Below are 15902 nucleotides of genomic sequence, written 5' to 3'. Positions count from 1 at the left end.
CAGAGAAATCGCTCAGTCACAATCGCTTGGCACCCGGGGCCACATAAAATGGAAAGGTCGTCAGCATATAGGTATGCATCAACTGTTTTAGGTATACACTTTGTTATAGAATCGATCCTGATGGCAAAAAGTGTTGCGCTCAGCACTGAGCCTGGTGAACTCTCTCTTCTTGTATATATGTTCCAGAAAGTGACGAGTGGAAGAGGACTTGGAAGGATCTGTTACTTGTTGTTGTTATGGAAGTTTCTGGCGCAAGGGCTACTTTGGACATATTGCGCCTACCAAAGGTAGTGAAGCTTATGTGATGACTGCTCTGGGAGCAGTTAAAATTGATTATACATTTGAATTCGTTTTAGGTACAAAAAGAATTCGGAGAGGTTTGGATTATTACTTATGATGCGGCTGAGTAACAAAGGTTCTTGAAAATTTGACAAGGAGCTGAAAATACACTGCCGGGCATTGTTAAACAATGCTACATTCAATGAGTATATGCTTTACTTCCAGTGGTTGCAAGCAGTGCGAACACTGCGGATGTTGTTGTTGTTCTGGAGGCTTAATGGCACATAAGCTGCTAAGGCTATAATGTGCCTATTCACTTACTATATTAAAACATGAGTTTTCCCTAAATGAAAAGAAAATCTGAAATCAGAAATAATTGAAAAGCCCAGTTTGCCTGAGAAAGTCAAAAAATTCAGAAATATTTGCCTTATCACCAATGAGATTTTCAAGAGTTATTGGTTTATGGAGATTAACCAGTGAGATCAAGGATGAAGTTCTGGCTTGTTTATAATAGGGGCAGCCAATAAGAATATGTTTTACAGTCAAATTAGTAGAACAATGTGTACATTGTGGTGGATCATCTCCTGTGAGTAAATGAAGGTGGGTCAGATGTGTATGTCCTATTCTTGCCCTTGAAAGGACTACTTCTTCTTGTCTCGATGTACGGATACTGGAGCGCCAAATTTTTGAATAATGTTTAAACTGAAAGAGTTTGAACACTGCGGAGGATCGTTCCCTGTGAGCAAAAAAAAGATGAGTGAGGTGAGTATGACCTATTCCGGCTTCTGGCTAGGATTAATTCTTCTTTTCTATTTATTAGAGGCTGGAATTCCATAATTGTGATTCAGGTTTCAGCTGAAACAAGTTATTCTGTGTTTCATTTCTCCACATAAGTGCCCACTGCTCCATACATTTTCTCTGGATATTGCATCTACAATCAGTATACGGGACAAGATCATTTGTTGAGGTTACGCTGGAGGGATGTTTTGCAGCATTATCTGCGCATTCATTTCCTTTAATACCCCAGTGCCCTGTAATCCAAGAGAAGATAACAGTTTGCTGATGTTCGTGAAGACGTATCAGCGCATGTGGAAAAACACTTAAGTGGCAAAACGTATTGCGCTGAGTGCAACACTTTTAGCCACTTACGAGTTTTAGCAAAGGATTGTGAGGTGTCGTGTTTTTCAGAGCTGAGAGAGCACTTTTGGAATCCGTATATATGATGCTTTTATTGATTGACAGGAGTGAAATATGTTCCAAGGCAAGGTTAATGGCATGAAGCTGAGCATTATACTGCTGCATTCAGCAGGAAGTATAAGTGAAATAGTTCTATTAGGGAAGACAGTAGCTGCACCCACTTTATTACCAGACTTCGAACCATAAATTTAGATCTTAGAAAAGAGGGAATAATTCAGTGTATGGACCAAATGTAGCTGTTGGTTGCTGTTGTTGTTATGGAGGCTTAATGGCACATAAGCTGCTAACGCTACAATGTGCCTATTCACATATATTAAAACATGAGTTTTCAATAACGCTCATGTTCCATGACTGACAAAATATCCTTAACTCATCAACATGAGAGGGCACTGTTTACAGTTGGAGGAAATTGTTCTGTGATGAAATTTATTTTTATGACGAAAGTCGTGACACTTAATACTGATCCTTGTGGTACTCCCTCTTCTTGGCTGAAGGAACGAGAGAGTGAGGATCCCACACGAACTTGGAAACATCGATTGGCTAAAACGTTTTGAATAAAAAAGGGGGGATGCCCTCTAAGGCCTTGGCTATGCAAATCTTTTAAGATGCCAAATCTCCAAGTTCTGTCATACGCTTTCTCCATGTCAAAGAACACTGACACCAAGTGTTCGCGTTTTAGGAAAGAATCCCGGATGGATGTTTCCAGTCTAATAAGATGGTCCAAAGTGGACCGGTTCCTTCGGAAGCCGCATTGGATGTTGGAGATAAGGTCATTTGATTCTAAATACCATATTAAACGAAGATTAACCATTCTCTCCAGACTTTTGCACATACAGCTAATCAGAGCAATAGGACGGTAATTAGTAGTGACTTTTCGATCCTTTCCTGGCTTACCAAAGGCAAGAACGATTGCCTTGCGCCAGGAATCCGGAAACTGCCCTTCAATAAAGATTCTGTTATATAGAAGGAGCAGAAAATCCATAGGTTTTGGTGAAAGATGCTTAATCATTTCATAATGGATGCCATCTGGTCCATCAGCACTTGCTTTGGAAAGAGTGAGGGCTGTTTTCAGTTCCCCTATAGTGAATGCCCCGTTGTATGGATAAAGGCCATTGGACTTAAAATTAAGTGCCTGTTTTTCAATTTTATGTTTCAGGACCAAGAACTCTGGGGAATACGAAGTTGTTGCGGAGATGTTAGAGAAAATTTCCCCAAGAGAATTGGCTATCGCAGTTCAATCTGCAATAGCGCATCCATTATAATGTACGATTGAAGAAGGGTGGGATGTATATTTCCCTTCATTTGCCGGATTTTATCCCAGAATTGGTAGCCTGGTTAATAGATGAGGTAAAACGGATCCATGATTCCTTTTGACTCTGACGGCGAATGTAGCGTGCTTTGGCTCGTGCACGCTTGAATGCAGATTAGCAGTGGTAGGATATCGGCGGAATAACCCTCACGCTTTGTTTTGAGCCTTTTTTTGCTGCTGTGTATTGTGAATTCCACCAAGGTTTGGGTTGTTGTTGTTGTGCTTGGATTTTTCTGGTGCAAAACCTACAAAGGCCATATTGCACCTATCATAGTAGTTAGTACTAATTTTATTGGTTTCTATGGGAGCAGTTAGAAACGGTTATATAAACCTATTGGTTTCAGAAAGAGAAAGAATTCTGTAATGTTTGAGTTTTCGCCTATGATGTGGCTAAGTGACAATTCCTGTAAGTTTGAGAGAGAAGTGAATGAAATTAGACGGGAGTTGTTATACAAGATGCATTCCAAGAGTATGTGTTTTATTGTTAGTGGCTTGTGGCAATGTGAACACTGTGGAGGGTCATTACCTGATAACAGAAATAGATGGGTCAAATGGGTGTGGCCTATTCGGGCTCTGGCCAGGACGACCTCTTCTTGTCTGTTTGTACGAAAATTGGAGGCCCATAATTGCGGTATAGGTTTAATTTCAAGGAGTTTGTTGTGAATGTGCGTTTGCCATTGTAGTTTCCAGCGTTCCTTACATATATTACGTATATGTACTTTGTAATCCCTGAACGGGACCAGAAAATTCATTGGGGATGTGCTGGATGGATGCTTGGCAGCATCATCTGCATCGTTTCCCGGTATTCCAGTATGGCCTGGGATCCAGCAGAAGACAACATTTTGCCGATGATCTCGGAGACGAATCAATTCTGATCTGATTAGCTGTAGTAGCGGATGAGTAGATGGGGAAATCTTTTGCATTGCTAATAGGGCACTTTGCGAGTCTGTGTAGATTATACTCTTTTTGATTGAGAGATGGGAAATGTTTTCCAGAGCAAGTTTTATGGCATATAATTCAGTAGTGTAACTGCTGCATTCTGTCGGAAGTGACACGGAAGTGATAGTGTCATGGAATACCACTGCTGCACCTGATCCATTCTCAGACTTTGAGCCGTCAGTATATATTTTCGCAAAGTCAGGATAACTTTGTAAATGTGCAGTGTGGAGCTGCTGGATGTTAATACCCGTTAAAGAGTGTTTTCCCCATTGGTGGAAATAATAGTCACAATACGGCAAGATGACAGACCATGGAGGAACGTGATCTGTAGGTTCTTGGTGGACTTTATTGAGTTGTATATTCCAATTTTCTGCTAGTTCCATTAACCTAATACCTGCAGGCCTCGTTGCATGTGGCTTGTTTCTATAAAACATGGTGAGTGGCGGATCATTAAATATTGACCAATTAGGATGCGTCGACTGACTTTGAATCTTGGTGGCGTAGTTCAATAGTAGCATCTGTCTTCTGATGTTTAGAGGAGCTTCGTAGGCTTCTACATAGAGACTTTGCACTGGAGATGTTCTAAACGCACCTAGAGCTATTCTTAGAGCTGAATGTTGAATAGGGTTGAGACGAGATAAGACACTTTCCCTAGCAGAATCAAAGACAGGTGCGCCATAGTCCAGACGAGATCTAATTATGGATCTGTATAAGTGAAGCAAGGTGTAGCGATCTGCTCCCCAGGTTGTTGCTGATAAGGCTCTGAGTATGTTCATTTTTTTTTGGCAAGCTGTCCGGAGATGTTCAATGTGTTTTTGATAGTTTAACTTACAGTCAAAAATTAAGCCAAGTAGACGAATACTATTTGCTATTGGAATAAGATGGTTATCTAAATGGAGTTCAGGATCAGGATGCATTTTACGTATGGTACAGAAATGAATGGCAGTAGATTTCTGGCTGGATAGTCTGTAACCGTTTTGTGTCATCCAAATCTGGATCTGATTTATTGATATCTGCAATTGTCTCTCAATGTAGTTCATGTTTTGAGAGTGGCAGGAAATTGTGAGATCATCGGCATAAAGATATGAGTCTACTGTTTTCGGAATAAGTTCAGTTAAGTGATTAATTCTAATTGCAAATAGAGTGGCACTGAGAACGGACCCCAAGGTTTGGGAAATGGTGGAAACTGGGTAGATGTTTTTGGAACAGCATGCACAGCTGCTTGGACGATAATTTCTATGATGTACGTTACTGCATCATTGATCGGCTCCTGACTGACCGTACTGAGGTCAAAATTGGCCTGATGTTGAAGGCAGTCCCATTCAGCCTGATCAATCTTCAACACCGTGGTAACCTGAACGGAAGACATGGTCTCCCACTGTGTAACGAGGTTATCACAGGGAAGTGATCATTTCCATATGGATTGTCCTCCACTTCCCAAATGAGTGAAGGGAGTAGAGAAGGGGAGCAGATAGAGAGATCAATGGCAGAAAAAAGTACGGGTAGGCATGTGGAAGGTATTTGTTCCAATATTTAGAAGGGATTGTTTGTTTGTTTGTTTGTTTTAAGAATTCTTGGCGCAAGAGCTACTGCGGCTAAAATGCGCCTGTAAAATTTTATTTTATATAATGGTTTTGTTTTAATTCGTATATTGCTGCTAATGATTTCCAAGAGTAACAGAGAATGACTATAGCTTGCTTTAGAAATAATATTTAGTCTTATATTTGATTGTAGTAATTTATTTTCTTAAGGAACTGAAAAACATCTGCTATATTTTTCCTATCTTCCAGTATGGTTTTGAGAGTGAGGGAGTGATGTTTGTTTAGCTCTTTGAAGGAGTTTCGGCGTTCATCTGCAAAAGCTGGACAAGTAATCAGTACATGTTCTACTGTTTGTTGTATGTGACAGATAGGGCATAGAGGGGGATCCTCTCCTCGCAAAAGATAAGAGTGACTGAAATACGTGTGTCCTATCCTTAACCTAGCAAGTATCACTTCATCGCGTCTATTTTCCTGAATGCTGGATTTCCATGGTTGGAGTAATCTTTTAATCTGATGCAATTTGTTAGTGGTAAGTACTTGCCATTGCTGCTGCCAGTGATGTATCCCACTGTGATCAATAACTTGTTTATAGTCTGAGAAAGGGATATATTCTGATGCAGAAATATTGTTGTTAGCTTCTTTGGCAGCTCTGTCTGCTTGTTCGTTTCCATGTATTCCGACATGGCTTGGGATCCAGCAAAATCTAATGTTACGTTGTTGTTCAAGGAGTCTTGATATTTTGTATTGAATCTGCTGTTGTAGAGGATGTTTGTTAGAACTGATATTTTGTATTGCCATCATGGAACTACGGGAGTCAGTAAAAATTATGCTGTTTTGAAAACTGGAATGGTCGATTTCGTCTAGTGCTAACATAATGGCTTGCAGTTCTGCGGTATAAATGCTACAGTCTTTTGGAAGTTTTTGGGCCATTGTGATGTCAGAAAAGTAAACTGCCGCTCCCACATGAGAATGAGTTTTGGATCCATCTGTATATAGAAAGCTATGATCTGAAAATTGTGCCTTATAAGCAGCATGCAGCTGTTGATGATTTATATGAGAAAGGATTTGTTTGCTCGAAATGTGGAAGGAGGAGTCACATAAAGGTTGTCTGATTGTCCATGGTGGAGTAGACTGCTTCGGTAGCGGATTTATGTTATCTAGGTTAAGCTCTCTACTGAGAAGAAGGGTTTTTAATCTCACATTCGCAGGTTTATTGATTCTTTGTTGTTGCTGATAATGTTGTTCCCATTCAGAAGCAAAAAGAGTTTTCTGTAGAGGGTGGTCTGGTAAGGATTTTATTTTAGCTGCATAAGAGAGTAATTGATTTTGTCTTCTGATTTGCAGAGGAGGTTCTTGAGCTTCGGCGTACAGGCTCTGCACAGGTGAGGTGCGGAAAGCTCCAAGGGCTAAACGTAGTGCGCAGTGATGTACCGGGTCGAGCCATCTCAGAGCACTAGGTCTTGCCGAGTCATAGACTGGGGCACCATAGTCTAGCTTAGACCGAATGAGAAGGCGATATAAACGTAGTAGGATTGTCCTGTCTGCTCCCCAGGATATAGCGGATAGGACCTTCAAGATGTTCATTTTCTTCAAACAGTGGACTCGTATGTGACTGATATGCTCTAGGAAAGTCAGTTTTTTGTCAAAAACTAATCCTAAGAAACGGACACTATTTTCAACTGGGATGATCTGTTCTTTCAGCCTGAGTTCTGGGTCAGGATGGAGATTCCTTTTTCTGCAGAAATGTATGCATGCAGTCTTTTGTACCGATATTCTATATCCATTTCTTTCTGTCCATTTTATGACTCTGTTAATGGCTACTTGCAATTGCCGTTCTATTGTTCTCATATGCTGCGCTTGATAAGAAATGCTGAAATCATCAGCATAAACTGTTGTAAAGATATTGTTTGGGATTTGTTCTATTATTGTGCTGAAGTGGACTGCAAAAAGTGTGGCACTAAGTACAGATCCTTGAGGGACCCCTTCTTCTTGATAAAATACATTGGAAAGTGTATTGTTCATTCGAACTTGGAAGGTCCGATTCTTAAGGAAATTGTATATGTAGAGGGGTAGATGTCCTCTAAGGCCAAGTTGATGTAATCTTTTAAGTATACCATATCGCCACGTGGTATCATATGCCTTTTGGATATCAAAATTAACCATGACTTGGTGTTGTTTCCTGAGAAAAGCATTTCTTACTTGATTTTCCAGTTGTATAAGTACATCCAAGGTACAGCGATTTTTTCTAAAGCCAAATTGTTCTGGATTGAGAAGATTATTATTTTCTAGGTACCATGTTAGTCTATTGTTGACCATTTTCTCTAAGATCTTGCCTAAGCAGCTGGTCAAAGCTATGGGACGGTAGTTCTGTGGGTCTGAGAGATCTTTTCCCTGTTTTGGGAAAGCTAGTATTATTGAGTGGTGCCATTTGTTTGGGAAGGAATTTTCAAGGTATATTTTGTTGTATAGATCTAACAGGGCTAATTGGGACTGTTCATCTAATTGTTGTACCATTGCATAATGGATTTCATCAGGACCGACTGCGCTGTGTTTCACCTGTAGCAGAGTTTGTTTTAGTTCTGCTGCCGTGAGTGGCAAGTTGTATTGTTCACACTGATTGGTTGAAAAGTTTAATTTTATTTTTTCGGCCTCTTTCTTGTACGTTTTAAAAGCTGTGGGGTATGTACAATTAGCAGATGTATTTGAAAAATTTTCAGCAAGCACGTTGACTATATCTAAGGTGTTTGTAACCAACTGTCCCTTCCAATTTAGCAATGGAGAGTGGTTTAATTGAGAATTGTTGGTCATCCTTCTGATCTTTTTCCAGATAAGTGTAGTTGGTGTGGAAATAGTTATAGTGGATGCAAATTTCATCCAAGCAGCTTTTTTGCTTATTTTTTGCACTTCCCTGACCTTGGCTCTGGTTCTCTTGAATTGTATCAGATTTTCTGTTGTTGGATTTTTGCGAAAAAGGTTCCAGGCTCTATTTCTTTCTTTTTTAGCTTCCTGGCACTCTTTGTTCCACCATGGTTTTGGATATATTCTGATGTTAGAAGATGTTTTAGGTATTGTCTTTTCCGCAGCTTGAAGCATACTATCAGTAACATAGGCTACTGATGTTTGTACTGATTCTCTTTTAATAATGTTGCGGTCTAGCTTGGCTAGTATCCTGAATGTTTCCCAATCTGCATCATATATTTTCCATCTGGGGTGCCTACTGGCTTGGCATGGCGTTTTTTCCATGATTTTCAAAATAATGGGGTAGTGGTCACTGCTCAATGGAGTCTCGTGCACGTTCCATTTAGTCATAGGGAACAGTGTTGGGGAACAGATTGATAAGTCTATTGCAGAACTGCTTTTTGATGGAAGGTGGAAATATGTGTGTGTGCCGTCATTTAAAATCATTAGGTTGTTCTCGACAATTAATTTTTCTATTTGCTTACCCTTCTGGTCTATTTTGTGATCGCCCCATAGTGGGTGATGTCCATTTAGGTCACCTAAGATGCAGAATGGAGGTGGTAGTTGAGTGATCAGCTCTTCGAAATCCTTAAATCGGAATTCTTGATTAGGGGGTAGATATACTGAGGCTATGGTAATATTGGAGCCTATTGCTAGACGGGCTGCAACTGCTTCTAATGGTGTGTTCAATGGGATTGTTTGGGAGGGGACATGTCTGTTAACTAGTATTGCAACTCCTCCTCTCGCTGTTCCATTCGTTATGCGATCCTTTCTATATGTGATATAATTTTTGATTATACTATTGTCCTGTGGTTTTAAATAGGTTTCTTGTAGGCAGATACTTAGTGGGTGGTACTGGGTGATGAGATCTATAACATCATTAGTGTTTGAGCGAAAACCTCGACAGTTCCATTGGATAATCGTATCTGTCATTTGGGGTTGGATGTTCCCTCGGATTGCTTCCTTGTGGCTGATTTATTTTTGTCTACCTTTGTTTTGTCTTTTTTTGAAAAATAGGGTCTACCCGTATCCATTTCTTCTTCAGTAAAGATTTTGAGAATTGGTTCCTCTCCTTGGTTTCTTGCATCCGTGTCCATTTGTTCTGCAGTCTTTTTTCCTGTACTACCTATCTTTTCTTTGTTTGCTTTTCTTCTTGCATTTTCTGAATTATCTGGTGGGAAAGATAAAGGAGTATTGATAATCTTTTCTTGTTTTTGTGAAGGAGATGGTTTGTAAAACTCACGAACCCATTCTGAGATGGATTCTCCTGGGGGGATTGTAACATCCGTTTGTGTGCCACAACATTTTGAATTGGGTAGTTTAATTTCCGGAGCCTTTTTGATTGTGGTAATCTGCGCATAAGAAGGTTTGTTTGTTATATTTATTGTAATTGCCTTTTTAGCTTCCTGATATGAAACTCCATTTTCTGCTTTGTATTTTTGTATCATTTTTTCCTTCTTCCAAATTTCACACTCCCTTGAATATGCAGTATGATCTCCTTTACAATTTACACATTTATGGGATCCAGCTGTGCAAGTAGAAGTGGCATGTTCTTGCGAACCACAGTTTGCACATGTTAATTTTCCTCTACATACTGTCTGTGAGTGACCAAACTTCTGACAGTTGAAACAACGGAGAGGATTCGGGATGTATGGTCTTATATTGCAGTGTAGGTATCCGGCTTTTACTGATCTGGGTGATTTAGGCGTGTTGAAAGTGAGTATCAGATTCCTGGTGGGGGTGATTATCCCTTCTTTTTTAATTGTAATTCTTTTAACACTGATTACTCCTTGTTCCTGAAGTTCCATTTGAATTTCCTCTTCGGGCACATTTAGAAGGTCCCATTCCGTAATGACACCTTTTGAAGTATTTAATGTATTGTGCGGGGATACTGTTACTGGTATTCCTGCAAAGGTTGTCATTTGTAATAATTTTTCTGAGTGTTTAGTATTGGCCGTTTCTACCAAAATGTCGCCTGATTTTAGTCTTTTAACTTGTTTTGGTGGGCCGACATAACTCTCAAGAGTCTTTTGTATGAGAAAGGGTGACAATTGTTGATATGGAGGTTTGATGGCGCATAGGCTACTTTGGCCATAATGCGGTGACAATTGTCCTACCGCTTTCTCAGTATTTGAGTGTACAATAATATATGTTGGAGAAATTAAAACTTGAGAGTCAGTTTTTAATCTCTTTGTGGAGACAGATTCATTTCCATCGCCTTTTCTGATTGTCTTAGAGGTGTCTCCGAGAGAACTAGATTTCTCATATCTTGGATCAGTTCTCTTCCGGTCCGTTGACCCAGTGGATTCCTGGGTATTGGGGTCAGTTCGCTCCATTTCGCCCTGAAAGGGAGAGCTTTTCCCCTTCCAGGTTACCGGCCCCGCCACGTGGAGGCAGGAGCAGTGCCGCCCTGTGACCAAGCACTAGGTTAGTAATTAAGATATAACAGAAAATAAAAGGGAAAGAGAAGGTTGCTTTCCTTCTTAATCTAGTAAAGTTGCTTTCTTTACTATGGATTATTTAATTGTGTGTTAATAAATGCTTTAAATAAGGAAACTATTTCTACTTCAAGAAAGAGCGCTAATTCAGAGCAAAAATTCACTTGATCACAGAATCGCTTGGCACTTGGGGCCATTTAGAAGGGAAAGGTCATTGTCATTTAGCATACGCTCTATGACTCGTCCCCTTCCATTGTGTTAGAACTGCCCCACCGGGTGTTGTGTACATTAAAATCCCCGAGAAGTAAGAAAGCGGGAGGCAACTGCTTTACAAGATCATGAAGGTCTTCCTGGGAGATGTTAGACCCAGGGGGAAAATAAATAGAGTACACAGTTAATAAAAATCCCACTGAAAGGCGAATTGCAACAGCATCTATGCTGGCTGTAACTAGCAAGGGCTGAACTCGGGTCTGGTTGCCCACAAGGATAGCCACTCCTCCATGAGCAGGACCATCCACAATTCTATCCTTTCGAAAAATTGTGATGTTATGCATGGTGGGATCGTCATTTGCTTTTAGATAAGTCTCCTGCAAGCAAAAGCAAACTGGCTCGTCCTTTTGCAGAAGGGCCTTGATATCATCAGTATTTCGCCGGAATCCACGACAATTCCATTGTAGGAATTTAGCCATTATTTTGGCTTGGTGTGTCCATCAGGCGGCTTCCGAAGTGCTGAGGGCTTTATTTTGTCAGTCTTGGATTTACCTTTTTTGGGGAAGAATGGACGCTGTCCAGTGTCCATTTCTTCCTCCGCAAAGAGTTCCAAGACTGATTCATCGGTACCTCCTTGTTCTCTACATCCATTGTTTCTGGTGTTACGCGTAATTCTTCTGAACTTTTTGGCTTTTCTTTTCCACTTGGTTTTGGTAGTGATGGAGCACTAGGAGGTACGGATATAGGAGTGGCAATTGATTGCGCTTTTTGGGTGGGCTTCTGTGAACTCAGTAAATAGCGTGCAATCGGGGTGAATGACCCTTTTGGTGGTACAGTCTTTGTTTGTTTGTGTCCCGATAGTGTACTTTGCAGAAACCTTCTGGGCATATGACGGTTTCCCCCTATTTATTGGTTGGATACGTTTTCTGGCCTCTGGGTGAGAGATATTCAGCTCTGTTTTCAGTTTTTGTATTTCTTTTTCATCCTTCCACCGCTGGAATGCTCTAGAGTAGGCGGGGTGCTCTCCTTGGCAATTGACACAGATCGGTTTTGGAGCTGAACATTCCCTGCGCTTGGTTACCACGACAAGATATATGTGAATGGCCGTATATTTGGCATCTAAAACACCGCAGTGGGTTTGGGATATAAATTCTCACTGGACAGTTTAGATAGCCTGCCTTGATGGAACTTGGAGGCCGTGGTATGTTAAATGTGAGGATAACAACTCGGGTAGGGATGAGATTCCCATCCTTGAGTATCGATATTCTCTTAACAGCTATCACTCCTTTGTATTTTAATTCAGAGCAGATCTCTTCTTCAGAAACATGAAGAAGGTCCCACTCTGAAATGACGCCTCTAGAAGAATTCTAACTTTTGTGGGGGTTACGATGATAGGTATTCCCCCTATTGATGTGGCGTTCAGGATTTTTTCCGCCTGTTTAATAGTTGTAGCTTCGACCAAATGGTCGCCAGAACACAGTCTTTGTACAGATTTAGGTGAACCTGCCAACCCATCTAATCCTTTCTGGATAAAGAAGGGTGACAACTTTCCAATTGACTGCTCTTCGGTGGAATGGAGAATGAGGAAAAGCGGTGTCACTGATGGTGGTGGTGTTTCCTCAGTATTGGCTCGTTCTGCAGAGGTGTTTTCCCTTTATCCAGAAGGCTGAGGTGAATTTGTCACCTCAGCCGGTTAATCTTGGAAGATTAATCTCATCAGTATTGAGCTTGCTCAAACCATTGAAGGTCTTATACACCTCAATCAGATCACCTCGAGCACCCCTTTGTTCTCCTTACCAATCTCGTTGCCCTTCTCTGTTCTCGTTCCAACAGCTCTACGTCCTTCCTAAAATGAAGCGTACAGTACTCAAGCTGTACTATCCCTACTAGAAATATTGCTGTATATCATTGACAAGACACCATGAGCTACTCTTGCAGACCGTCTGTACTGCTCAGGAAACTTCATATCTGACTGCACAATTGCCCCCAGGCCTTTTTCATTCTCCATTACCATGAATGTAGTACCACACAGTTGATATTTTACTCTGTAGTTTCTGTTACCCACATGTTGTACTTTACATTTATCAATGGTAAACTTAATTTTCCACCTCTCAGCCCGTCTGCTCAATTTCTCTAGATCCTTTTTCAGTAGTGTACTATTACTAATGTCATTAGCAGCCATGCCAACCTTCGTATGGTCTGCAATCTTGGACATTAAGCTTGATATACCTTCATCAATATCATTAATAAATACAGAAAACAACAATAGGGCAAAATGAACTCTGAGGAATCCCCTAATAACATTAGTCCACGCAGAGCAGTGTCCATTGATTACCACGCTCTTTTTCAACTACCCCTTTATGCATAGCAGCAATTTGCCCTTAGTGCCATGCTGCTCCAATGTGTACAGCAGTTTTTCGTGTGCAACAGTATCAAAAGCTCTCCTAAAATTCAAGTATATGATATCAAAATTATTTTTTGCACCCAGTTGCTTTGTGACCACATCATAGTATCCAATCAAATTGGTCAGAAATGACTTTCCTTTAATAAACCCATACTGTGTCTAAACTATAATTGCAGTCTTGTCTAGATCATCCTGCAGTCCATTAATTTCCCCGAAACAGAAATTAAACTAACAGGTCTGTAATTAATCGTGTCACCCTTCGACACCCCATTTATGTTTTTGTTGTTGTTGGATTTCTGGCGCAAGGGCTGCATAGGCCATACTGCACCTACCAAAGTTGTGATATCTGCTCTGGGAGCAATTAGAGTTGATCATACATTTTAATGTGTTTCAAGTAGGTGAAAAATTCGGAGAGTCATTACCTATGATGCTGTTGAGTGACAAGGGGTTTGAGATGGAACTGAAAGTAGACTGTCGGGTAGTGTTGAACAAGGTACATTCAATCAGAATGTGCTTCACTGATAGCGGCTGCAAACATTGCGTGCACTGGGGAGGATCATTTTCTGTGAGCAGAAACAGATGAGTAAGGTGAGTGTGACCGATTCGGGTTCTGGCTAGAAGTACTTCTTCCTTTCTGATTTTACGGAGGCTAGAGGTCCATAATTATGGTTCAGGTTTCAATTGAAACAGTTTATTATGTGTTTGCTTTTTCCACAGAAGAGTCCATTGTTCCATATATATTTCCTGTATTTTATGTTTATAATCAGGATAGGGGACAAGATCATTTGATAAGGCTACGTTGGAGGGATGCTTTGCGGCATCATAAGCGCGCTCATTTCCAGTATTACCACTGTGACCTGGTATCCAGGAGAACACAACAGTGCGATGTTGCTCATGGAGATGTATCAGCTCATATCTTATTAGCTTTACCAAAGGATTGCAAGGTGAGGTGGTTGTGAGAGCTAAGAGAGCAGCACTCTTGGAATCTCTGTATACGATACTTTTATTGATTGACAGGAGTGAAATATATTCCAGGGCAAGTTTAATTGCATAGAGCTCAGTAGTAGGCTGCTACCCCGCCTTTATGAATTGGGAATACATTCCATCACTTTACTCAAATGGTTAATGAAATCCATGATTCCTAACAATTCCTTGTCCTTTCGAGACCTCAGGTACCATTACCAATTCGGCTAAAATTAACTAGTGATATTTCAGAAAAATTAAAAAAATACATTGGTAAAGAATTTCAGCGGAGAGAGCGACCCTATCACACAGCAATGTCTGCGCGTGCAGCACAGCGATTATTGTCCCAATAACTCCACCAGTGGAAAAGACCTTGTTTCGAATCCCATCAAAGAATTTAATAGACGCTTTTCACTCCGTGGCTGAGTTAGTCGATCTCGGGGGTGGACAGCAAGGTTATAATTGGAAACTCGGTTTCTCATCCAGCAAAAAATGCAAATGGACCCAGCGAACAGACCCAATTTATGAACATATTGCACATGGGCAGATCAGCTAGTTTTCGGTGGCCGTAATATGACACTTTACTTTTATCGCTTTATCGCTGGAAACTCTTCGCGTTCAAGGCCAGAGAAATTAATTTATGTTAAAATTCTGGATAAATTTGTATGATCAGATTATGGAAATTCAATCCCACTTCCGAACCCTGTCTGGTGAAACTATCAATGCAATGTTTAAAGCTTACCTAAATAACGGTAGCAGCACAATGAGAATGAAGACGTACATCTGAATGTCGCAGGCGATATACCAAGAATGCAGTATGCACTGGAAAACAAAAGACGTATAATGAAGATAGCCGATAATTAATTTAACGTTATTTTAATAATTATCAGCAAAAAACAGCTTCATATGTATAATTTAATAACAATCAACAAAAGCTACTTTTTTTTGGTATGCCTACCAAATAGCGAGTTGGTCCCTTTTAGCCTTCAGAACAGCCTGGACTGTTTTTTGGTATTCTACAGTACAAAAAAGTTGCTTAGACTATATTGTTCTTTTTTTTTAGTTGAGGAAAGTATTATAATGACTACTTATTCCTCTGCAGTTCCGCTGTATGACGTTATGCATTATTTAGGTTTGGTTGAGGATCATTCACCTGACTGCTTTTTTATTTGTAGGGCTAGAGCATTTTTTATTGTTTTATGGGTGGGAAGATGGGTTGTTGTTGTTGTTATGGAGGCTTAATGGCACATAAGCATCTATGGCTATAATGTGCCTATTCACTTATTATTTTAAGAGATGAGGAATTTCCATAAAATCAAAAGAAAATTTTAAATCAGAAATTATTAAAAAGTCCAGTTTGCTTGAGGAAGTCAAAAAATTCAGAAATATTTGCCTTATCACCAATGAGATTTTCAAGAGTTATTGGTTTACGATCATTTATCAGTGAGATCAAGGATGAAGCTCTGTGTTGTTTATAGTAGGGGCAGCCAATGAGAATATGTCTAACAGTCAAGATGTTAGAGCAATGTGTACACTGTGGTGGATCACCTCCTGTGAGTAAATAAAGATGTGTCAGATGAGTATGACCTATTCTTGCCCTCGAAAGGACTACTTCTTCTCGTCTCGATGTACGGACACTGGAACGCCAAATTTTCGGATCTTGT

At 40.3% G+C, this 15902-nt stretch overlaps 1 protein-coding gene across 1 annotated transcript in view; it reads right to left on the bottom strand.

Annotated features, from left to right (window-relative positions):
- LOC150087175 (nose resistant to fluoxetine protein 6-like) overlaps window positions 1-15902 on the bottom strand; it is a 472773-nt gene that overhangs the window by 314668 nt on the left and 142203 nt on the right. The window contains exon 10 of the mRNA XM_090373004.1: window positions 14981-15060. Coding sequence (XP_090229130.1) covers window positions 14981-15060 — 80 coding nt within the window. The remainder of the gene's footprint in view (window positions 1-14980; window positions 15061-15902) is intronic.

Source organism: Mastigoproctus giganteus, chromosome 4, assembly GCF_048544385.1.
Source record: "Mastigoproctus giganteus isolate SK-2022 chromosome 4, ASM4854438v1, whole genome shotgun sequence".
NCBI lineage: Eukaryota > Metazoa > Arthropoda > Arachnida > Uropygi > Thelyphonidae > Mastigoproctus > Mastigoproctus giganteus.
Note: the sequence above shows the minus strand (reverse complement) of the source record. Positions and strands in the feature narration are given on the sequence as shown.